The 24,807-nt window shown below is 45.2% G+C and overlaps 1 protein-coding gene across 1 annotated transcript in view; it reads left to right on the forward strand.

The window, feature by feature from the left end:
• Positions 1 to 24,807, forward strand: part of LOC146856812 (uncharacterized) — a 1,211,343-nt gene that overhangs the window by 257,265 nt on the left and 929,271 nt on the right. Inside the window, exon 8 of the mRNA XM_085646995.1 lies at positions 21,460 to 21,585. Within this exon, the coding sequence (XP_085503121.1) occupies positions 21,460 to 21,585 (126 nt within the window). The remainder of the gene's footprint in view (positions 1 to 21,459; positions 21,586 to 24,807) is intronic.

The following is a 24,807-nucleotide window of genomic DNA, read 5'->3' on the forward strand; positions in this document are numbered from 1 at the left end:
GCCTATGGGGGATTGAGGATCCTGGCTGCTCCTCCAACCATTCAAGGCCGCCGCTACGTGTCTCTGCGGCACCTCTAACCATTCGGCTACATCCACTACATCCACTTGGCCACTCGGCTGACCATCAAGTGAGTGGGGGCCACAAGACAACCGCAAACCGCACTTAACCTAGTCGGGCCATCTCCACAGCCTGTCTGTAGCCCACACAGCTCTGCTACCTACTAATGGCAGCTGCTCTCACTGGGCAAGTTTTACAGAAGGAGGATGGTGGATGATGGGGGTAGTAGCGGTAGCAGGTGACCGTGCCACCGAAAACAAGCCTAGAAGTCTCCGCGGATGGCAAATGAGGCCCGGAAAACGGCTATTGGCCCAGGCAGAGAAACAGCAGGAGAAGCAGCCAAGCTCACGGCTTGCTCCTCACGGTTCACGGATTGCAGCTCCTCCCTTCATGCTGCGTAGCGTAGTGTCATCACATCAGTCTGATGCCCTCAATAAGTTAAATAATCTTGACAGCCCTCTGTTAAAGTAAGTGTTAGATAAAACTTAGCAGTTGATTTCCTTCTCTCACAATCCATTTGGACTTCCTCTTAAGATTCATAAAGGTTTCTTTGATAGACAACTTGCTAAGTGTTATTGCCGATAGAGGGTTAGTCCAGACTGACATCTTAAATAATTTACTGTACAAAGAATTAATATAGATTAACTAGGGAATTGTAAAACAGTATAATTGACTTGATTAAACTGGTTTCATCTTTGGACCATATGGAACTCCAGAGCAGCAAGGGATGAAGTGCAACTATGTTTGTGAGGTACAGGAGCCCTCCTTCTCTATGAATGATCTTGGAAGAAGCTGAGGTGGGCAAACTAAGTAGGAGTTTGAGGAAGCCATTTTCCTCTGTCTGAAGTGCTTTACTATTGTGGTAGCCCCACACTCCTTCCCCATATGTTGAGATGGATATAACCCTTGCCCTAAAAATTACTGTCATCTCCTTAACCGGCCTAGAACCCAGCTTGGCTGAAAATCAAATAATTCCATGGGTGCTTCTGTTCATTTTGCTGACTTCGTGGGACAATGAGCCGTTACCTGAAAAAGTAATTCCGGGTAACAAAAGGTATCGACAGCGGCCACCGGCAACTTGTCCATAACTTGTCCCTTGACCCACAAACCCTTGCATAATTTTTGCTTTTGTTAATAATCAATTTTCGAAGCAAACACATGGAGGTGATGGACGGAGCGCTGAAACTCTTCAGACACTCACCCCCCGTCACAGATCTGGGTTCCATCATCATTCTTTAGCTCACTTTGCCACCCCAGTTCAGACACAGCTATATGCAAATGAGTCTTGACCCTGTGCCTCAAGGGAACAGTCCAGCCCGAACTGCCATGCCATGTCTTCCCTGGACCTGAAACATGCATCCTGGGACCGGTTTAGGGTTAATAATAAATATTCTAGCAGCAATAAAATTCCCAAAGGTATTTATTAAAATGTTGCAGCCCAACCGGAGTCCTGGCCAGCAGGACAGCATCTTCTACGTACAAGAGCACTGGTGTGGGGTGCCCAGCCACATGTGGGGCATCGGCATGCACAGTTTGTAAGGTCTGGTCCAACCCATTTATAAACAAAGATAATAGCAAAGGGGAAAGTACACAGCCTTGCCGAATGGCTCATTTGACTACAAAGTTATTGGTTCATTCGTCTTGAGGACCTTAGCGTACTTTACACACCAGATTTTCATATAATCTTGCCAGAAAGCAGATGATTGGCCTACGCGCCCCCATAGCGAGCAAAGTAGTCCAAAGGATAGTATGGTCTACTAGGTCAAAAGTGCTGGTCAAGTCGGCCTTTGGCACCTGTATACTTGCCTATAAGTATATTCAGGTTCACACATTGCTCAAGGGTCCCCACACCTTTCCTAAAACCAAATTGTGCGGGTGAAAGTATTTAGCAGTGCCAGGCCTGTTATTCTAGTCTTTTGAGCAGGATTTTGCTCAACATGTTCACTGATGAGTCTAGCACTGAAATTGGCCTGTAATTCTTTGGGTCTGATTTGTTACCTTTCTTAAAAATGGGAACTATAATAGAAGTACCCATATAGGCGGAATCGTTATTGTCGCAGCCATGCTAAAAACTTAAGATTGGGGCCATAAGTCAACAGCGTTCTTGAAAACATATACTGGGACCCCATCTTGACCTGGGGTTTTTCCCCCTTTGCTTTCCCTCATGGCCCATAACACGTCTTGTAACATAATATTCAGAGGTAAGGGGGACCATATAAACTGTTCCTTGTTTTGAATAGGCACCATTTCTGCCATTAGAGATCTAAAAAGGCCAGTAAAGTGAGCGACCCAGGAATAACAGGTGACATGTGACATGTGACAACATTCCGGGGAAGGAATCATCCTTTAGGGAAGGGGAATTAACAGTATCCCAAAATATTTTGCCATGTGCTGTATCTGCGGCTACTGACAATTTGGACCATGCTACATCTTGGAGTTCTTTTTTCCTAGCTGGGAGTACCTCTTTATATTTGAATCAGAGGGATTTAATCAGCAAATTATCTCTAGGTCATGTGCAAAGAGCCAATTTCAAATCCCTGGAGGCAATGGTACATGCGTAGTCGAACCGACCTCTACGTTTAACAGGGCCTGTTTTATTCGGACGAGTCAGAAGAGCATCTATTGTCATGGTGATGCCAATAAAACTATAAAGTATCTGATTGGGGGTAACCACATTTTCTAAACAATGCATGATATCGTTATAGCCCTTAGAGCTAATATCATGCAGAAACTGGGTCGGGTCCACTAATTTCCACTTTATGCATGCCCGATTAGATCTTGTTGGGGCAATGTTAGTAATATGAGTGGAAGTTGTAACACTGTTCCTGCCCCAGAAAATATATATACAGTTATGGTCACTCAGGCCTGGACAGGCAACCCTTGGTATGGTGCACCACTTGCGTGCATTAGCAGATATTAGGATATGGTTAATAACAGAAGCGGAATTCCTTCCTATAAAAGTTGGAATGGGGTCACCATTGCTATCACATGCACATCTTAGTAAATGTAAATCGAACTTGGTAATAAAGGAATTTAGTTAATCGCCATAGTCATAGTGGGGACAGTGTAAATAACCAGTATCAGCCTCATGAGTGACCCCACAGTGCAGCAGAGTGTGGGCAAAGATGAATATTAAAATCTCGATCCCAAATTAATAAAAAGCTATTGGTAATGGACTTGAGTAAAGTCTCCAGTCCCCCTTCAAGGGCTGAAACCACCTTACCCAGAGTACTGTTAAAAGCATTATTATAAAAATTGACCAAAACTATGTCCCGGCATCCCCTAAATGTTATCCATAGAAATAGTGAATTAGAGCCAATAGTTGTTTTTCTCTTTATGCTTACTGGGAGCCTGTACGATATAAGTACCCTGAGCCCTCCCTGCTGCAGATGGCTCGGCCTCCAACCCAGTGTGTTGAAAAACCCTCAAAATAAACAGGCTCAGTACACCAAGTTTCTTGGATACATAATATATTCAGGTCATTTATAAATTCTATCCACCCTGTTTTTTCACTAACCCTCCAATATTCGAAGACAGACTTTATAACCGCCTTCCATCCCTAGTACACTACTACTAAAAGATGACAATTTAGGTGGAGCAACTACTGGGGGTATGGGATCCGCTATATGGTCGCAAGGAGATGGTGATGCGACAGATAAAGTAACAGTGATATCGTGATTGCCCTTGATTACCGTGTATAAATCCTCTTTTCACCCAACATGAAGTGGAGGCACGTTTACCATGTGTTGCCCTGTCTCATGTCAATTAATGTCCTAAAGATCACTGAGTACCACCTATGGTTGGAGTGAGGGATATGCTGGGGCAAGGTGGTTAACTGGTGGTCCTGATCAACTATTCTGAGGCATAGAGGGCTGAGAGTGCCTGTAGAAATAGCCCAATGGCTGAAGTGACATGTTCTGTTCTAATTGAAGGTGACATGCCACCCCGTTAGAACACCCTTAGCCTACCTTGGTTCCCTAAAGTTCATTATAATGCAATCCGCTGTACAAATTTTTCACAGGGGGCCAATCCAACTCAATCTCCTTGTAAACAGGATTTGGTGGGCATCCCCTACTGGGTACTGGTAATTCCTATTGAGCCAGTGAACCACTCTGTTTTTTAATGAGTCGTTAGATTCTATTTGGCCCGGACGTAAGGGAGGAGCATTGACTATGACTGCCATATAGGGACAATATTCTGGAGGTAAATTACTGGTGACCTGGGCATCTGTTACATTGACAATACTTTCCTCTACTGGTATAGAAGCTTGTGGGGTATCTCTATGTGTCAGATGTGCATTATTTACATAAAGTATCCTAGGCTATTGCTGCATTTAGGATATAGAGGCCTGGGAGTGGCTTCAGTCATAGCACCCATGACTTGTGGCTTCTCAGTGTTAATGCTAGATGACGCTATACTAGCCCTCTGTAGGTTAGTAGTTGTAGATGTAGTTGGTACTAGTGCCCTATCAGACACCTCCTTGGATTGCCCCTTATGGGGTGTGAGGTGGTGTGTCCTAATCTGTTTAACTTCTGCTAACAGGGACTCAAGCTTTTCTTGGATTGGTGCTAACAGGGCTTCCATTCTAGAGGTGATCCCAGCCAATAATGAGGCCCACTGTAATTGCCCCGAAACGAGTGTTTATGTCCCAGCCTCTGAACAAGATGGAATTGAAGTCTGTGATCCTCCGGAGCCTCCAGGCATGGCAGTGTTCTTCTTACATTTCCTTTTACTTTTGGGAGTGGGGGGATTAACGAAGGTTGTGCTAGGGGATAGTGTTGACTCTTTGTTACTTTGAACGGCAAAATTATCGGCAGCACTAAGGTCATCATTTTCCCTGGTTAGGCTCTCTGTTATTAGAGGTATGACTGTTTCATTTACAGAGAGCCCACTAATCCATGACCCAATCCCACCCACAGTAGAGAGACGTAGTTCCACTACATCTATCTCTTGGTAGATCACATTAACCGACTGCACTAAAAACGAGTCGATAGTTGACCGGACATTATCAGAAGGTGGCGGGATATTATTAGTTGCCTTTAGTTTGCCCAAAGCCACCTGTACACCTGCATGGAAAGGGTAGAAAAGGTCGTAAATAACACAAGGAAATAGAGCGCTTTCACAAATCTATCACCAGACTGTGGGGTGGAGTATATGCAGGCAACAACCGGTTGGTAGTGCGGGTAGGCAATATAGTCCAGAAGGTTGTTACTCAATGGTAGGTGTATCACACATGTTCGATTGCGGTAGAAGCAGCTCAGTCAGTACCCTATTAGAAGCCTAAGGCAGTCCTGCATACTATCGATTGAAACAGTCAAAAGACAGTACCTTTCAGTAGGTTGGGATCAAGAATGTCAGAGGGAGGGCCAAGCCTGGCCTTCTCCGGTCAGTGTCGGGCAAGGACGGGCCCGCCCTTGGCTCGGGGTTTTCCCAAGCACGGCCTGCATGCATCCCGCGCATGGGGCCTCGCGATCTCCTTTATGTGCCTCTGGGGATGGTACGAATGATGCAGCAGTGCACGGTGGAGCCTGGGGGCTGTGGTCCCAACCCGGCTTGTTTGCTGTTAGGTCCCGTGCAGCGGGGCCGCGCGATCTGCTTTATGTGCTGTCGGGCGCAGGAAGAACAATGCAGCAGTGCGCGGTGGAGCCTAGGGGATGTGGTCCCTACACGGCTCATTTGCTGTTAGGTCCCGTGTAGCGGGACCTCATGTTCTCCTTCATGCATCTCCGGGCGCTGGAAGAATGATCGGCAGTGCACCATACAGCCTGGGGGCTGTGGTCCCTGCCCAGGTCGTTTGCTGTTAGGTCCCGCGCAGCGAGGCATCATGATCTAATTTATGAGCCTCTGGGCCCAGGAAGAATGATGCAGCAGTGCGCAGTGGAGCCTGGGGGCTGTGGTCCTGCCCGGCTTGTTTTCTGTTAGGTGAAAGGGTTGAAGTGGACAGAGATGGGCAAAATTAGTAAACTTGTCAAAACTGGTTTTTGCCTTACATTTGAGGAACCTAGGCACAAAATCGAACTTCCTGTTAGACCTTGTACCATTGGCGTGAGTCTCCCTTCCATTTTTCGCTGTTGTCTCCTCTGTTTTTGATATGTTTTGCTGGTTTAGATGCTTTCGACACTGTGCCACTGCAATTCAGTGCCAAAGTGCAAGAGCTCCCTATTGTAAATTAATGTAATGGATTAGTGACTCCATAATTGGCTTATTTGATTTACTTGTCAGACCCTAGTACAGTGCACCATGTGTGCCTAGGGCCTGTAGATCTAATGCTGCTGGTGGGCTTGCAGCACTGATTGTGCCACCCACAGAAGCAGCTTATAAAGTGTGTCTCAGGCCTACCATTGCAGCGCCTGTGTGCAGCCTAGTACTGCCATGTCGACTTGGTAAGTGCACCCACTTACCAGTCCCTAAACCTTCCCTTTTCTACATGTTAGCCACCCCTAAGGTACCCACGTGGGCAGGGTGCATTGTATGTAAAAGGTAGGACATGCCCTGATGTGTGCAGCATGTCCTGATAGTGAATTACAGCCAATTTTGTTTTTCACTATTGCAAGGCTACCTGTTCCATAGGTCAGAATGGGCAGTTTGATTATAACAGCTTATAATGCTAACTGACCCAGGGAACCTGGTAGAAAAACAAATTTAGTATGCCTGAACTCAGAGTGATAAAATACATCTTTTAGTGAAGTTGATTTTAACATTCTGTGTTTGTAAATACCACTTTTAGGTAAAGTAGGTATTTTCTTGCCTAACCATCCAGCCTGCCTCTACTAGGTTGTTTTTTACATGTCTGGTTTGTGAAAGACAGGGGCTGGGGTGGCTCCAGGAGGCAGGGTGAGTTAGCACTAGGCTGAATAGACCTATCTGCATTGGGAGTGGTGGGAGGAGTAGCACCTGGGCCTGAATGGGGCTGTGCCTGCCTTCCACAATGCTGGCTCCACCTCCTGTGGTCCGTCTGATGACCCTGGCCCACACTGACAAAGGAAGAAGTTGTGCACTGGCAGAATGCACCCAGAACTGGTTTGGACTAAGTACAGACAATCTCTGCCTTCAGGGACAAAGGATCTCTGTGTATAAAAAGGGGGGACCCAGACCCCAGAGCTTGAGATCACTTCCGGACATCAAGACTGACCTTTTGCCAAGGAGAAGAACCAGAGAATCTGCAGGAGTTTTTCACTGCCCCTGTGTCAGTGTGTAATTGCTGGGGTTGGCCTGCAGTGGTTTCTTTATTGCCATGGAAAGGAGAAAGATTATAATTTGCAACTTTCATCATCTTGAAGAAGAATCTCCAAGGGCTTGAACAGTGCTTGCCTTCTGCTGAAGTCTCAGGGATACAACACTTCACCACCAGCTCCCCCCTGAATTTCCTTGCTGGGAATTCTGTCTGCAGAAGCCTGCGTGTTGTTGGGAGCTGGAAGTGCGACTCGACGAGAAGAAGCGTGTCACATCCGCAGCTGTTGCCGTTGCATCATTGGAGAAGCGTGTCACCACTGCAAGGGTCGCCATCGCATCACCGGAGAAGGGTGTCTCCGTTGCAGCTGTTGGTCGTCGCATTCCCGGAAAAGCTTGTCTCCACCGGAAGGGTCACCGTCGCATCACCTCAGAAGTGTTTCGCAGGGCCTGTCGCGGCTCCAAAGTTACAAAGTCGCTGCATGGCCGCAGGGCATGCACGCACAGTCTTCACATTGTTGCATTGCATCAAGGCACCATCTTGTCGCATCGCAACCGGGACGCACTCGAGATCGTCGCATCACCTCCTCTCCGGTAAGGAACAGACGCATCGCCTACTTTGCGCAAGCACTGAGGAACAGATGCATCGCCTCCCCCGAAGCAAGGAACCAATGCATCGTTCTCCCTGCGAGCCTTTTGTTTATCTTGCGTGACGCATGAAAGGTACTTTGTGAGAAAAGTGTCGCATTTACCATCTAAAGTGAACAGAGTTATTTCTACCATCTTAAAGCCATTTACTTAATACTGTATTGTGGATTTTTGTTGTTTGGGTCTTGTGTTAAGTCTATATAAAGAATACCTATTTTTATAAAAACCTGTGTTGTGTCCATCTTTAGTGTTTTCGCTGTATTACTGTATGTTCACAAATGCTTTACAGACTGCCTCTGAGATAAGCCTTCCTGCTCCTGCCAAGCTACCACAGGGTTTAGCAGGGTTAATTTAGGAGTGTAGCTCCCTTACTCTGACTAGAAGCAAGTGTACCTATTTGGACAAAGGTGCAAGCCATTGCCAACTAGAGACCCCCTGTTCAAACACTGGTGGTCAGCGGTGAGGATTCAGACTTGCATTTGTGACTCATAGACAGTAATTGGTGTACACTACTAGTGAGTGCAGACAAAACGCAACCACATAATTTTTTGGGTAGAATTGTTTGCCTTGGAACTGTTATTTTTGCTAAAGACTACCAGTTCTCATTGCCATGAGCAAACCAGCATCTATTGCATCTATGGATCTAGAGTTTGAGGAATAAAGGCTGGAGGCCTACAATGTGAAACAGCTGAAAGCATTCTGTGTAAAATTTAAAGTTGCTACTCCAGCCCTCACCAAGAAGGATGAGTACCAAAAGGTGCTGAGGGCCTGGGTGGAAGCAGGAAATGCCCCTGAGCATGTAGAAGAGCCTGCTGAGGAGGCTGAGAATGCAGAAGGGCAGCTAGATGGGCCATTTGGTCCAGCCAGGAAGAGAGTGTCTTCCCCCATAGGCAGCAGTGTTTCTTCCAAGGGCCTGTCCACAGGAGAGCTGGAGGAAAGGGAGAAAAATAGAGTGCACAGACTGGAGATGGCCAAGCTCAAGATGGAGGGTCAAAAGGACCTAGAGAGTAAGAAGCTGGAGCTTGAGATTAACAGGATAGCTTTTGAAAGGGAAAAGATTAATTAGCACATGAGAGATTTTTGAGGGAATTGGAGCGTAAGGCTAAAAGTTTAGAAATTAGTCCTTCTGGTGGTAGTGCACCATCTGTGCCTGCAGTAGGCAGGGTATATTTCCCCAAGGATGTCATCAAAGATTTCCTTAAGCATGAAACTATTGGGCAGTGGTTTTCAGCCTATGAAATGGCAATGTTGGCCCACCGGGTCCCTGAGAAGGATTAGGGAGCAGGGTTTTGGGACCACTTTGTTAGTGATGGGAGGGATACATTGTTAGACCTGCCCAGTGAGAGTAGAATGCTTATGCCCACATGAGGGAAGCCCTGATGACCAGGTATAGATTGACCCCAGAACTCTATAGACGGAGGTTCAGGAATTGTAAAAAGCTGGAGGAAACCACATAGGTAGCATATGTATCTTTATTTTGCAGAGCTATGGATGGTTGGGTGAAGGGTAGCAAAGTGAGTACTTTTGAGGAGCTCTAAGATTTGTTTGCACTTGTCTGGTAATTGTTTTCCAGAGCTACGCCAGCACCTTGTTGATAGCAAGCTAACTAACCCTAGGAAGCTTGCTGAGGAGGCGGACCGCTGTGTGAGTACCCGGGTCCAAAAGGGTCAGGTAGGAGACTCCGCCAAGGGTAGGCAGGGTCCCCAGCACAAGAGTGGGGGGGACAAGGGTAAACAGAGGGAGTTCCAGAAAGGGTCCAAAAGTAATTCCCAAGGGAACAAAGGTAAGGGTTCTAAGCCTCCCCCTGAGAAGAAGTCAGAGCCCCCAACAGGTAAACCTGTTCATAGGGGGTCACCTACATGCTTTCAGTGTAAGCAAGTGAGACACCATTGGTATGATCCCCAGTGTCCCAAGAAGGACCGCAATGCACCATCCCATGCACCACCCAGTCAGATGGCAAGTGTAGCCCTGGGAGGGGAGGAGATGGGTGCCCAAGGTGGGTGGGGTCCCGCAGAAATATGCCTTGTCTCTTTAAGAGATTCTGAGATGGCCCCAGGACCCAGCTGCCTGATCGCCCTAACAAATACAGGCAGTGGGTGACCATCAATGGCCATAGGGTGGATGCTCTGAGAGACACCGGGGTCAGTGTGACAGCTGTCAGGTGTTGGCTGGTGTCTTAGGAGCAGGTGATCCCCCATGCATTCTTCCCTGTATTTGCCGCGGGCAACTCAGAGAGCCAGTGTAAGGTGGCTCAGGTTCCCTTTGAGTGGGGGGGGGGTCTCAGGTACTCTCCAAGTAGCTGTGAGGCCAGCCATGCAAGTGGATTGTATGTTGGGCAATGATTTAGAGAGTTCCCCTTGGGCTAAGGTGGAGAAGAAGTCTCATTTAGAGATGTTGGGTCTGCCTGAGTGGGCGTGTGTGACCACTCGGTCTATGGCAGCCAGTAAGGGTGTTCAAGAGGTCCTGGAGCCTGAAAGTATGGCCCCAGTACCTGCCTTAAAGAGAAGAGGTAGGGGGCGCGGAAAACCAGCCCCCATAGTTCACAAGGTCCAGGAGGAGGCAGACCTTGAGGGGGATGCCCTGGAACCTACAGGGGAGCAATTGGCGGAATTGGGGGACCTGCCTGAGCTGACCCATTGACAGCAAGAAGGAGGACACTCCAGGGAGGAATTTTGTGCAGAACAGAAGAAGTGCCTTTCTCTTGTGGGTTTGCCGCAACAGGCCACAAATCAGGCAGCAGGTGATCAGTCTGGATCACATTGGATCTACTGGTAGAATGACCTCCTGTATAGCGAGCCTAAGGCTTCTGAGCCTGGGTCAGCCTGTGTGCTGGTGGTACCCCAGCGCTTCAGAGCCTTCCTACTGGGTTTGGCTCACGAGGTACCTTTTAGCTGGACATTTGGGGCAGGACAAGACCTCTAAAAGCCTTGCCACCCACTTTTATTGGCCCCAGATGAGCAAAAGTTCCGCTACTCATTGTAGGACTTGTCAAACTTGCCAGGCAAGTGGGAAGAGTGGGAGGAAGCAAAAGGCTCCTCTCCAGCCCTTTGCTGTGGTCAGCACCCCCTTTGAAAGGGTGGGCATTGACATTGTGGGGCCTCTGGACCCCAAGACAGCCATGGGCAACAGGTTTATCCTGGTCTTGGTGGACCATGCTACCCGGAAGCCATCCTTCTCAGGACATTGATGGCCCCCATGGTGGGACGTGCACTGATGGTGATTTTCTCCCGTGTGGGGTTCCCCAGAGAGGTGGTTTCAGACCGTGATACAAACTTAATTTCTAAGTATATGAAGTCCCTGTGGCAGGAGTGTGGAGTAACTTATAAGTTCACCTCTCCTTACCACCCCCAAGATAATGGGCTGGTTGAGAGATTCAACCAGACCCTCAAAGGCATGATTATAGGTCTTGAGGAACCTATGAGGCGTAAATGGGACGTCCTCTTGCCATGCCTTCTATTTACTTACCGTGAGGTGCCAGAGAAGTCCTTAGGGTTCAGTCCCTTTGAACTGCTGTATGGACACACGCTAAGAGGACCTCTGAGTCTGGTTAAGGAAGGCTGGGAGAGAGCTTCCAGGATACCTCCCCAGGATGTATATAGCTACATGCTGGCCTTCAGGAACCAGACTAGGCGATTCAGACAACTCACTCAGGCAAATATGTAAGCCAGCCAGGAAGAGATGGAGCGGTGGTACAATCAGAATGTCACTCTGATTGAGCTTCAGCCTGGTCAGAAAGTTTGGGTCATGGCCCCAGTGGAGCCCTGTGCGCTCCAGGATAAGTGGACCGGACCATTTGAGGTGCTGAAGTGCAAAAGTGATGTCACCTACTTGGTGGACTTACGATCTCCAAGAAACCCTTTGCAGGTCCTACATGTCAACCGCCTGAAGCCCCACTTAGAAAGGTTCGAAGTGGGCATGCTCTTAGCGACAGATGCTGGAATGGAGGAGGAGACTGAGCCTCTTCCTGACCTCCTGTCTGCAACAGAGCAAGATGGGTCAGTGGATGAAGTCAACCTCTATTCCACCCTGACCCCTGAGCAGCAGAATGATTGTCGCCAACTGTTGGGGCAATTCTCTGATTTGTTCTCCCTGGTTCCTGGTGTCACTGAGTGGTGCATCCATGATGTAGACACTGGGGACAGTCCTCCTGTTAAGCACAAGACTTACAGAGTGTCTGACAGGGTCAGAGCTTACATCAAGGAGGAGGTCTCTAAGATGTTTGCCTTAGGGGTGATTGAGTCCTCTAACACCCCTTGAGGCAGCCCAGTGGTCTTGGTCCCAGAAGGTAGCCGCGTCTGGTGCCACACCCGAACTCTGGTTCTGTGTGGACTACCAAGGACTCAATTCAGTCACCAGGACTGATGTGCACCCCATCCCCAGAGCAGACGAGCTCCTTGATCGGCTAGGGGCTGCACGGTACCTCAGTACGTTTGATTTGACATCTGGGTACTGGCAGATCACCTTAAATGATAGGGCCAAAGAGAGGTCAGCATTCTCTACACCAGATGGGCTCTACCAAATGTGGGTTATGCCCTTTGGGATGAAGAATGCCCCAACCATCTTTCAGAGGTTGGTCAACCAGGTGTTGGCTAGACCGGAAGATTGCAGTGCCGCCTACCTGGATGATGCTGCAGCATTCAGCATCAGTTGGGAAGAACATCTGCGCCACCACTGGGAAGTGTTGATGGCGCTGGGCAGAGCAGGCGTCACGATCAAGGTGAGTAAGTCCCAGATCGGCAGGGTTCTGTGGTGTACTTGGGGCACCAGGTAGGAAGCAGCCAGGTGGCGCCCCTACAACCCAAGATTGATACCGTCCTGGCATGGGAACCCCCCAAAACTCAGATACAGGTGAGAGCCTTTTTTAGGTCTCACGGGATACTACAGGAGGTTTGCCAAGGGGTATGGCAACATTGTTGCACCATTGAATGAGCTGACTTCCAGGAAGCAGCCCATGAAAGTGAACGGGACTGACACCTGTCAGAAAGCTTTTGACGCCCTGAAGACAGTCACGTGCACAGCACCCGTGCTTCAGGCCAACTTCTCAAAGGAATTCATTGCCCAAACAGACACTTCAGAGCATGGTGTGGGTGCTGTTCTTTCACAGATAAATGAGGAGGGCCTAGACCAACCTGCAGCATTCATCAGTAGGAGGTTACTTCCACAGGAATAGAGGTGGAGTGCAATTGAGCATGAGGCATTTGCTGTGGTCTGGGCACTTAAGAAGTTGAGACCATACCTGTTTGGGACTCACTTCTGGGTTTAGACAGACCACAGTCCCCTCAGATGGTTGATGCAGATGAGGGGTGAGAACCCAAAGTTGTTGAGGTGGTTCATTTCCCTACAGGGGATGGACTTCACCGTGGAACACCGCCCTGGTACAAAACACGCCAATGCTGATGGTCTGTTCAGATTTCTCCGCCTTAGTGAAGAGAACTCCCAAGAGGATGGGTAGTTCTCCCCACATTTCAGCTGGAGGCGACACGTGTTAGACCAGGTACCATTGGCGTTAGTCTCCCTTCCATTTTTTGTTGTTGTCTCCTCTGTTTTTGATATGTTTTGCTGGTTTAGATGCTTTGGGTACTGTGCCACTGTGATAAAAAGGGTCAATAACAAACAAACAACAAAAATACAGGCAATAGAAGACATGCCTCAAAAAGGGGCACCTGAAGTAAAAAACGATGATGGCATAAAAACCAAGCACCAGGAATCAATAAACAAACGGATAACAAATGAAGTTAAAATAAACCTGCAAGAAAGGGAAAAAAGTCCTGGACTGTACATAGAAAGAGCTTCAAGTACAGACATTCAGCTATCTATTACCATGGATAAAAATGGCTGAACGTGCAAAACATTAGCATAGAAAAAACAAATGGAGAAGACCAGGACAGATAAAATGATCAGAACAAATAAAGATAACAGAAGCCAAAGCGATGAGGAAGATAAAATGCAGAAATCAAGCTCAAAAGGACTGCCCACCATTGAGCTCATGACCAACGCAAAGGCGGGGGAAAGGACAAGGGAAAAAAGGGAACAAAATGGAAATCAAGAACTCCACCCAAACCCAGTACAGACAGGCTGTAAACTAATTTTCAAGCCGGAATATCAAACAAAGGGAAAAAATGACACACTAAATAGGGGTAATATAATGAGACTATTTAGAGAAATACCGAAATTAAGGGACATTCCATCGTCCGATCTCTTGGCACTAGAATTTGTTCAAGTTAACACGGAGATGGATCTGGAATTAAGTAGAACAACCTGGGCATCGATAGAGACAACGGAACGGATCTTCTCCACTAGGGAGATCTTCGAAACATGGGGCATAATAATATCGTATCCACCGAAAATAAAATATCCATACCCGCTAATAAACGACGAGGTCTCCGGGCAGCATAAAACAAAGGGAAAGTCTTCCACCTTACTAAAAGGAGCTAGAAGTACGTCACCAAATCAAGAGACATGCAGGGGAGCCGGCGTGCAAATTATTTCGGACAGACAAACAGCCCTCCAGTCAGAGGGAAATCATGACTGGTCCTGGTTACCCCATAACTTGAATTTACATCGATCCTGATAACATCACAGTAAGGGGGGATCAAAACAGTAAGGCAGAAAATCAAAGTGAGAAAAAAACCATGATCTGTTCTTGGAATGTTCATAGTTTTAAAGAAATGCAACAAGATCAAGAAACCATCACCTATTTAAGTAATTTCAAAGTAATACTGCTTCAAGAAACATGGACCACTTCACCAAAGCACTTGGCAGGCTACGAAGAATTCCACATAATGGCGGAAAAAATCTCCAAGTATGGGCATCCAAGAGGGGGGTTGTCCATATATATTGCAACAGAAAATTATTGGAAAACGGAGGAAATGGATTCCGGAGAAAACTGGATCCAAATAATAAAAGTGGAAGAAAATCTTCCTGTACAAGGAGATGGAGTGGGGGATAAGTTAATATTCCTTAATATTTATATTCATCCTGCAAAGAACAAAAAAGAGAAAAAATTGTCAACTCTAATAAACTTAATAAAAACATTACAAGTCGCACATCAATATCACGAGATGATAATATCAGGGGACTTTAATTATAATCTGACAGGAGGAAAGACGAATAAGAATAAGGAAATAAATCAAAATATACGAAACAAGCTAGAAAAACTGGGCATGTCATCCTAAACGGTTACACGAAGGGAGGCCAACCGGCTGGTATCACCTTTTCCTGTGGAAAAAAACAATCAATCATTGATTATACGATAATCAGTAAAGAGCTTTTGTCCCGGGTAGACAACTTCTGCATCATAACACGTCCTGAGAGCGATCAATTCCCTCAGGAGACAGTCCTAGACCTAAGCATCAAGCAAAAGGAGTGTGCAGCATCATTAGTAGTATGGCCTGAAATATACAACTTACGGAAGCTTAAATGGAGAGGAGACATCATGGAAGAGATAATGGATATGGTGAATGAACACATAAAGAATGATGAGGAGTCAGAATTTCAATCGTTAAGTAACTGGGAGGAACTATGTGAATTACTCCTGGACAAATTTCCAGCAAAAACAGTAAGTAAGGGAAATCACGGGTTTATCAATGATCCATGGTACACAACACAGATGAGAAACAAAAAAAGAAACATCGCCAAAGAGGTAAGACAAAACGCGCAAGCAATTAAAATGGGAAAAAAAAATAGACAGTGGAAAGATCCAAAAATTGAGAAAAAAATACAAGGGGGAATGCAGAGTGGATAAAAGAAAATACAGAGAAAAGTTATGAGAAGATCTGCTGTGGGCAAGCAAACTACCAAATAGTAAAGAATTCTGGGGTATAATCAACAAATTAATGAAAGGATACGGAAAGCAAAATACCATCGGAATAAGCGAAAACACCTGGCTAGAATACATAGATCAATTGTATAACCCCAAATTTGGATTAGAAAAGGCAGATGCAGTAAGATCACCAAACATAAAGGAAAAAGAACCTTACACCGAGGTAACCAGCACTAATATTGAAAGTGGAAAAAATCAGTGTAGCTGGGAAGTGGATGACCAAACTCTGACAACTGTTAAACGCATAAAAACACTGATAAAAAACTTGAAAGCGGAAGGAGCAGCAGGCCCGAATGGGCTACCAAATGCTCTGTTCAAACGAGACCCGGAAGTTTGGGCAAAATATCTAACACCTCTTTTCAATCACGTGTTTTTTGACAACAAGATCCCACAATCCTGGAGTGGTAACCTGTTCCACCCAATTTACAAGAGTGGCATTAGAACAGAACCCGGGAATTACAGGTTGATCGCCCTGATCGACGTAGAGGCCAAACTCTATGATTCATGCATCCTGGAACATTTACAAGAGTGGACAGAGGAAAACAACATTATTCCAAAATTCCAAACAGGCTTCAGACGGGGAATGGGCACCATTACAAATCTAACAGCCTTGACAATCCTTACGGAAAAAGCTAAAAGGAAAAAGGGAGTATTAGTGGCCTGCTATATAGACCTGAAAGCAGCTTTCGATAGAGTGCCGCGGGATCGCTTGTGGAAGAAATTGAAAGCATGGGGACTGCCACAGACATTGATAAACGCAATACAATTACTATAAAGCGAGACATGGGCTACTGTAAAACTAGGGGATGGACAAAGAGTTTCTTCAAAAATAAAAATAACAAACAAATTAAAACAGGGCTGCGTCCTTTTGCCAGGTTTATTCAATCTATACCTAGCAGATTTGAACAGTCACCTACAACAAATAAATGGACACCCACCAAATCTGGCAAATGAGCCGGTTCAATACTTACAGTATGCAGACGACATCGTCCTGGTAAGTCAAACTCCGATAGGGCTACAAAGGTCAATAAACAAACTCATAGACTACATGGACGCCCAAGGTTTAGAATTGAACAAATCAAAAACCAAGGTGGTAAGATTAGCAGGCCCAAGACAAGGAAACTACAAATGGTATGCAAAGAACTCTCAAATAGAGGAAATAAGAGTTTATAAATACTTGGGCATTAAAATGGCAAGAAATGTGTCAATGGTGGAGCAGAAAAAGGAGATTACAGCAAAAGTACAATCCCTAATATTTGCCTACAAACAACTATCCAAAAAACTGGAAAGCCCTTCATATGGGCATCTTTTAAAAATTATGGCAGCCCAATTGCTACCGACCTTGTCCTACGGTCTGGAAACCTGGCATGGCCAAGAAAGCAACATCTTAAATAAATTACAAACCAAGGCTTATACAACGGTATTCAATCTCTTTAAAGGTTCCTCGCCAGCACAAATTCGTTTGGAATTCGGACTACAGAACCAAGCATTCCAAAGGAAGGCAACCATGGTAAATCTATGCTGGAAATTCAGAGCAGCAGAATTGGGAACTTTGAACAACTTATGCTGGTTGGAAATAAAACAACAACTTGAGCAAAAAATCCCAAACTCATGGGGGGACCAATTGAGGATAGCCCTAGAAGAATTAGAGCTCAATGGGCTTTGGAACAGCAAGCTGGAAAAGGCCACATTTTACAAAAGCTTGCAATAACAAAGCAAAAACATTATCTTTTGTGGAGGACAAAAGGGGATTGTTAAAACGCCGCCACGCATGGGTCATAATAAATTCTTATACACGGCTAAGACCACAACCGTACCTAGCAGCTCACTTCCGATTGTACCTAAAAAGGAGGTTCATGGCATACAGATTTGGAGATCATTGTTCACTGGACTTGGCGCCCTCCTGGAAAAATAAAGACCAAACAAAGGCATGTCGCTTATGTGGTTATCACACTGAATCCCTGTGCCATTTACTGTGTGTCTGTGAAACAGTAAAATCAGAAAGAAGGAAGGAGCTGAGAACAGTATATCAGTATATAATGACTTAAATATCCGTACCTGCAGACAGGCGGGGACAAGTTGGATGGGCGCCACATCAAACATTTTAATATGCAGGGGGATAAAATTTATGATAGCGGTAGAAAGCTTACTCACAAAAGTAGGCACAGATTGAATGCTGGGTTCCACAAAGAAATTAAGTAGGACTTTATGAACTGTAAATGTTCTTTTTTTTTCTTTTTTAATAAGAAATGTGTTTTATATGCTTTATGGTTTGTGAAAACCAAATAAAGTTACTTTTGACTGCCTGACTGACTAACTGTGCCACTGTGATTCAGTGCAAGTGCTCCCTATTGTAAATTAATGTAATGGATTAGTGACTCCATAATTGGCTTATTTGATTTACTTGTCAGCCCCTGGTACAGTGAACCATGTGTACCCAGGGACTGTAGATCAAATGCTGCTGGTGGGCTTGCAGCACTGATTGTGCCACCCAGAGAAGCAGCTTGTAAAGTGTGTATCAGGCCTACCATTACAGAGCCTGTGTGCAGTCTAGTACTGCCATGTCGACTTGGTAAGTGCACCCACTTACCAGTCCCTAAACCTTCCCTTTTCTACATGTTAGCCACTCCTAAGGTACCCCCATGGGCTGGGTGCATTGTATGTAAAAGTTAGGACATGCCCTGATGTGTGGTGCATGTCCTGATAGTGAATTACAGCCAATTTCGTTTTTCACTATTGCATTCTGTGCTTGAAAATACCACTTTTGGAAAGTAGGTATTTTCTTGCCTAACCATCCAGCCTGCCTCTGCTAGGTTGTGTATTGTGTGTGTGGTTTGTGAGTGACAGGGGCTGGGGTGGCTCCAGGAGGTAGGATGAGTCAGCACTAGGCTGAATAGACCTATCTGCATTGGGAGTGGTGGAGGAGTAGCACCTGGGACTGAATGGGGCTGTGCCTGCCTTCCACAATTGTGGCTCCACCTCCTGTGGTGCGTCTGATGACCCTGGCCCACAGTGACAAAGGAAGAAGTTGTGCACTGGCAGAATGCACCCAGAAATGGTTTGAACTAGGTACAGACACTCTCTGCCTTCAGAGACAAAGGATTTGTGCGTATAAAAAGGGGACCCAGACCCCAGAACTTTAGATCACTTCTGGACATCAAGACGGACCTTTTGCCAAGGAGAAGAAACAGAGAATCTGCAGGAGTTTTTGACTGCCCCTGTGCCAGTGTGTAATTGCTGGGGTAGGCCTGCAGTGGTTTCTTTATTGCCAAGAAAAGGAGAAAGACTTTTATGTGCAACTTTCATCATCTTGAAGAAGAATCTCCAAGGGCTTGAACAGTGCTTGCCTCCTGCTGAAGTCTCAGGGATACAAGACTTCACCACCAGCTCCCCCCTGAATTTCCTTGCTGGGAATTCTGTCTGCAGAAGCCTGCGTGTTGTTGGGAGCTGGAAGCGCGACTCAACAAGAAGAAGCGTGTCGCATCCGCAGCTGTTTCCGTCGCATTATCGGACAAGCGTGTCGCCACCGCAAGAGTTGCCGTCACATCACCCAAGCCTACTTTGCTCAAACACTGAGGAACAGATGCATCACCTCTCCCGAAACAAGGAACCCACACATCGTTCTCCCTGCGAACCTTTTGTTTATCTTGCGTGCCGCATCCAAAGGTACTTTGTGAGAAACGTGTCGCATTTACCATCTAAAGTGAACTGAGTTATTTCTACTATCTTAAAGTCATTTCCTTAATACTGTATTGTGGATGTTTGTCATTTGGGTCTTGTGTTAAGTCTATATGAAGAAAACCTATGTTTATAAAACCTCTGTTGTGTCCATCTGTAGTGTTTTCACTGTATTACTGTATGTGTTCACAAATGCTTTACACACTGCCTCTGAGATAAGCCTTCCTGCTCATACCAAGCTACCACAGGGTTGAGCAGGTGTTATTTTATGAGTGTAGCCCCCTTACTCTGACTAGAAGCAAGGGTCCCTATTTGGACAAAGGTGCAAGCCATTGCCAACTAGAGACCCCCAGTTCTAACACTTCCCAAGTGCAGCTCATAGAATACTGTAATTTGGCCACCACTGGACTTGTCACTTGGTGTTGTGAGAATGTGAAACCACCACATCACAGGCCTAACAGACACTTTTGAATGGCAATAAGGGAGTAACACTATTTTATGCTACTGTGAGAAGAGTGGACGGCAAGGCGCTGAATGACATTAGGGCTTGATAGGAACATAACAAGGGTACTGAGTTCCTCATTGATGCTTGGCACTGGGCAAAGTGATACTCTTCATGAATAATCCACATCAAACACACCTCATCCTTTGAACGCCTTAGGAATATCTGCATTAAAGTGTTCAATAAATCTCCAAGATGTGATGCTGATGATGCTCATTTCCACCACATTGTTTGGGACCATCCAGTAATATAGTCTTATTTTAAGGCTGTGACAGAAAAAATAACACCAATAACTATTAGAACTATCTAGACCTGAAATCTGTCTGTTAGTCGTGCCAACTCCTTAAAAAACACACTTTAAATGCTGGTTCATAGGCCTAGTCCTGGTGATCACCAAGATAGAAATGTAATGTCCTGGAAGTCGACTTTGACCACTAATATTGGCGAGTGGATTACTAATGTGATCAAATGGGTAGTGGCTGGGAGTGAGACAGTCAACACACAGGGCATCAGGATGTGGAAAAGGGACATCGTTCAGGCGTGGGATATATGGTTCCTAGTAATGTCAGTAATCCACCATAGATCTGTCTAAAGTAGCTCTCACTGGTGAGCATGCTCTAGAGGGGATTTTCCTCACACTCTCTACATGAAGGCCCACTTCCTTCTTCTCGGGTACAAATGGCTAGACCAGATGGAAAGATAAACTAAATTGGTCGGTTCACCTGGAGTGATGACCTGTGACCCTGTCCAACAATTCTAACTTTTTTAATGCCCTGCATGATGACACATAATAATGAATATTTAATGCAACTGGTCGACTCGGATCAACCAACTACTATAGTAAAGTTGTTTGTCTTTGTTATGTTGAACTTTTGTCTCTATATCAAGAAACAGTCTGTTTTACCTATCTCTTTCAAAAAACGCAATTAAGTCATTAAATAGATATGTCACTCCAGGTATGCCATGTGCTTAAATGAAAAGAGTGTAAATAAGTTGTTTAAACAAACATTTTATTTTTGTTTTACCGTTATTACAAACTCACATTCAAATAAACCCATTCAAACTGTGAACACACACTAAGCATTCATCAAACGTTATGTCCGGTTATGATTTACAGCCCCTATACAAATACAACATAGAACAAGTTTTTTCCTTTTGGGCAATTGGGTTGCTGATGTACAGTCCAATGCTAATGAGAATTTACATCAAAGATTGCGATGTGATTTAGTATAAACAAATTAAAGAGATTAATCAAATCAGCAAAATAATTGTTTTACATAAATTAAACAGTAGGATGCATGTATAGGGAACAAATCAAGTTCAAACAAACAAGCCCAACTTTTGTCTCTAGCCTAACAGACATGAAGCAAAGTTTGATTGTGTATTTAGTATAAATGTTTCTATGTCGATTGTTACCTTAAAAACCAAATAAATTGCATAATAAAAATACATCTTGCCAGGATGCTCAATTCTCTATTGGATAGGAACCTTTGCTCCACACAGGCTGCCAATAATTGCCTCTACATTGCATTGACATACACTATTCAATATCTGGAATTATGCTTTTTTTTTTTTGCACAGGATTTTTCTGTGAGGAAGGAGCTGCATCACCCAGACCATGTCCAGTTGACACCATTCGAGCTGTGCCTGGTGCCAGGCACAAAGAGGACTGCCTTCCTTGCCCACCTGGCAGCTGGTGCAAACCAGGTACTGTCACCTGTTTCAGGCTTTAAGATAGGTTGTGTTCTAGTGAATGCTTTATAAACCGGATCAGTGTGCTCAAAATATGCACAATCTATACACAAATCCCAATACATGCCAAAGTCATGTGCTTACAAAATGTCCACACCCATATTAAAATGTAAATGTTCGTATCATTTTTACACATACTTTTTGATAGAAATACACTACCGCACATTAGATATATGTCTCACTGCTCATTTTACTTTATTGCATGTTCAATAGGAGACAGTATCCAACTCTCACATTGAGCGAAGGTAAGTGGCCTACAAATGCTGCCTAAATATCCACATAAGAACTAGTTCTGGGCAAAAATGCAATGTTCATCCATGAAATCGATCAGAGTGTGGCAACTTTGTCCTTCAAGAATGTGAGTGGTTTCATTACTTCACATGAGTTACCAGAGGAGATGTTTCGGGTCCCCAGCCCACTGTAGTGATAATCTTGAGCAGTCTTATGTCTGGTCCCGGGAAGAATAGCATCAATCAGACCTCCAGAGTAGTCAGAAAATTAAAATACCCTCACTTTGAACCAAAGCTGTTATGGCATCAGGCAAACAAAGCAAGTCATCATGACCCTCCCCAGAAGCACTCTCCTGTCTCTTCCATCCAATCATCAATCCAATCATCCTTCCATCCACCTGCTGATGACCACAGTTTCACAGTTATATACTTTCATCCATTCAGTCTTTCATCTATCATTCAGTCTTTCACCATTCTGTCCATCCACTCATGCATATTCAAACGTATTCTTCCATCTCCAAGCCTATCCACCCATCCTTTCACTCATCCATCTCTCCATCCAATCTTTCACTCATCCATCCATTGTCATCCACCCATCCTTTCACTCCTTCCATTCCTGCACTCCATCCATCCATCCTCCCTTTCACTCATTGAGCCATCCTTTCACTAAGCCATCCAATCATCCATCATCCATCCTTTCACTCAACCACTAATCCATTTAATCCATTTTCCATTTAACTCATCCATCCATCCTTTCATCCAGCCACCCTCCGATTCACTCATTCTTTCTTCCAATCATCCATCCATCCATCCACCCTTTCATCCTTCCATCCACACTTCCTTTCACTCATCCAGCCACCCTTTCATCATTCTTTCACTCATCCATTCATCCTTTTGCTCATTCATCTACCCTGTCACTCCATCCATCTGTCCATCCTCCCTTTCACTCATCCCATCCATCAATCCACCCAGCCTCTCTCTGATACAGCCACCTATCCTTTTACTCACTCATCCATCCATCCTTTCACTCAGCCATCCATCATTCATCCATCCACCCATCCTTTCACTCATCCATCTCTCATCCAATCTTTCACTCTTCCATCCATCTATCATCATCCACCCACCCTTTCGCTCCTTCCATTCTTGCACTCCATCCATCCACTCTTTCACTCATTGAGCCATCCTTTCACTCAGCCATCCAATCATCTATCCTTTCACTCATCCTTCCACCCAACCACTAATCCATTCAATCCATTTTCCTTTCACTCATCCATCCATCCTTTCATCCATCCATCTATCCTCCCTTTCACTCATTGAGCCATCCTTTCACTCAGTCATCCAATCAGCTATCTTTTCACTCATCCTTCCACCCAACCACTAATCCATTCAATCATTTTTCCCTTTTACTCATCCATCCATCCTTTCATCTAGCCACTCTCCGATTCACTCATCCTTTCTTCCTATCATCCATCCACCCACCCTTTCATCCTTCCATTCACACTTCCTTTCACTCATCCATCGACCCTTTCATCCATGCTTTCACTCATCGACTCATCCTTTTGCTCATCCATCTACCCTGTCAGTCCATCCATCTGTCTATCCTCCTTTTTCACTCATCCCATCCATCAACCCTCTCTCTGACACATCCACCTATCCTTTCACTCACTTATACATCCACCCTTTCACTCAGCCATCCATCATTTATCCATCCATCCACCCTCCCTTTCACTCATACATCCATTATTTTACGCATCCATCCTTTAAGTCATTCAGCCATCCATCTACCTATCAAACATCCTTTCACTCCAAGTTGCAGATAGAAGAGGCCCATCAAGAACATCACCCTGCTGTAGCTTCTAAAGTTGGCAGTTCATGACGTCCAAGCATCCATCTTTTCACCCATCCATCCATCTGCTCATCCATCTGGCCTTGAGTCTGTCCATCTATCCATATTTTCACTCCACCCATCCATCCACCCTTTCACAAATCCATCCTTTATCATCATCCATTCACCCTTTCATCCATCTACCCTCCCATTCATTCATCACTTTAATTTATCTATCCACTCCCCTTTCACTCATCCATTCATTCTTTCATTCATCCATCCTTACTTCCATCTCTACACTCATACATTCATCCATCAATCCATCCACTCACCCACCCACCCTCTCACTCACACACCTATCTATCAGTCCTTTCACTCACTCACTCACTCAACCAACCAACCACCCACCCTTTCACGTTAATTAGAGTATTTTTCTGCCGAACTTAAAATAGAAGAGGCCCATCAAGATCTCCACCCCTGTTTTACCCCCACTTTAGCTGCTAAAGCAGGGGGTTCATGACACCCCTGAATCAGACCAAGATCCCTATTCACATATTGGTGGGCGAAAGTGAAAGACCCTCATAGTAACTGGAAGCAAAACATCAATTGGCATGTCTAATGGACCGACTATCCACCCTGAGCCCATAGGCTTCCACAGTTTGTATTGTTTAGAGTATTGATACAGTGTCCCCTGTTGAGTGGTGGTACCAAAAATCTTGAGCTTTTCAGAAAAGTACTGATTATCAGTGCTCTGAACACACTGGCAGACCCTTTGTCATTTTTACCTTGTGATTGGCAATGCGTGGCTTTCAATCCTGATCTGCTTTTCATCCAATTGTTAATGTGATGCACGTCCAGCTATGTGATGTAGGAGCGCAAACTTCAACCAGTTAATTTGGTCTACGTACCGGCTGCTCCAATGCTGTTGTGGCTTTCAGTACATGTGATGTGTATTGGATGGTATCCTATTTACATCGGTGATATTTTCAGGATTTTGGGGTCTCTGGGCAAGATGTATTTTGCCCCCCGCCCCTCCTGTCTGTAACACATTAAATGTATTTTACTTGTTTATCCTAATTCAAGCCCTAATGAGGTCCAGCAAAATTAAAGTAAACATTAATT

Source organism: Triturus cristatus, chromosome 3_2, assembly GCF_964204655.1.
Source record: "Triturus cristatus chromosome 3_2, aTriCri1.1, whole genome shotgun sequence".
Taxonomy (NCBI): Eukaryota; Metazoa; Chordata; class Amphibia; order Caudata; family Salamandridae; genus Triturus; species Triturus cristatus.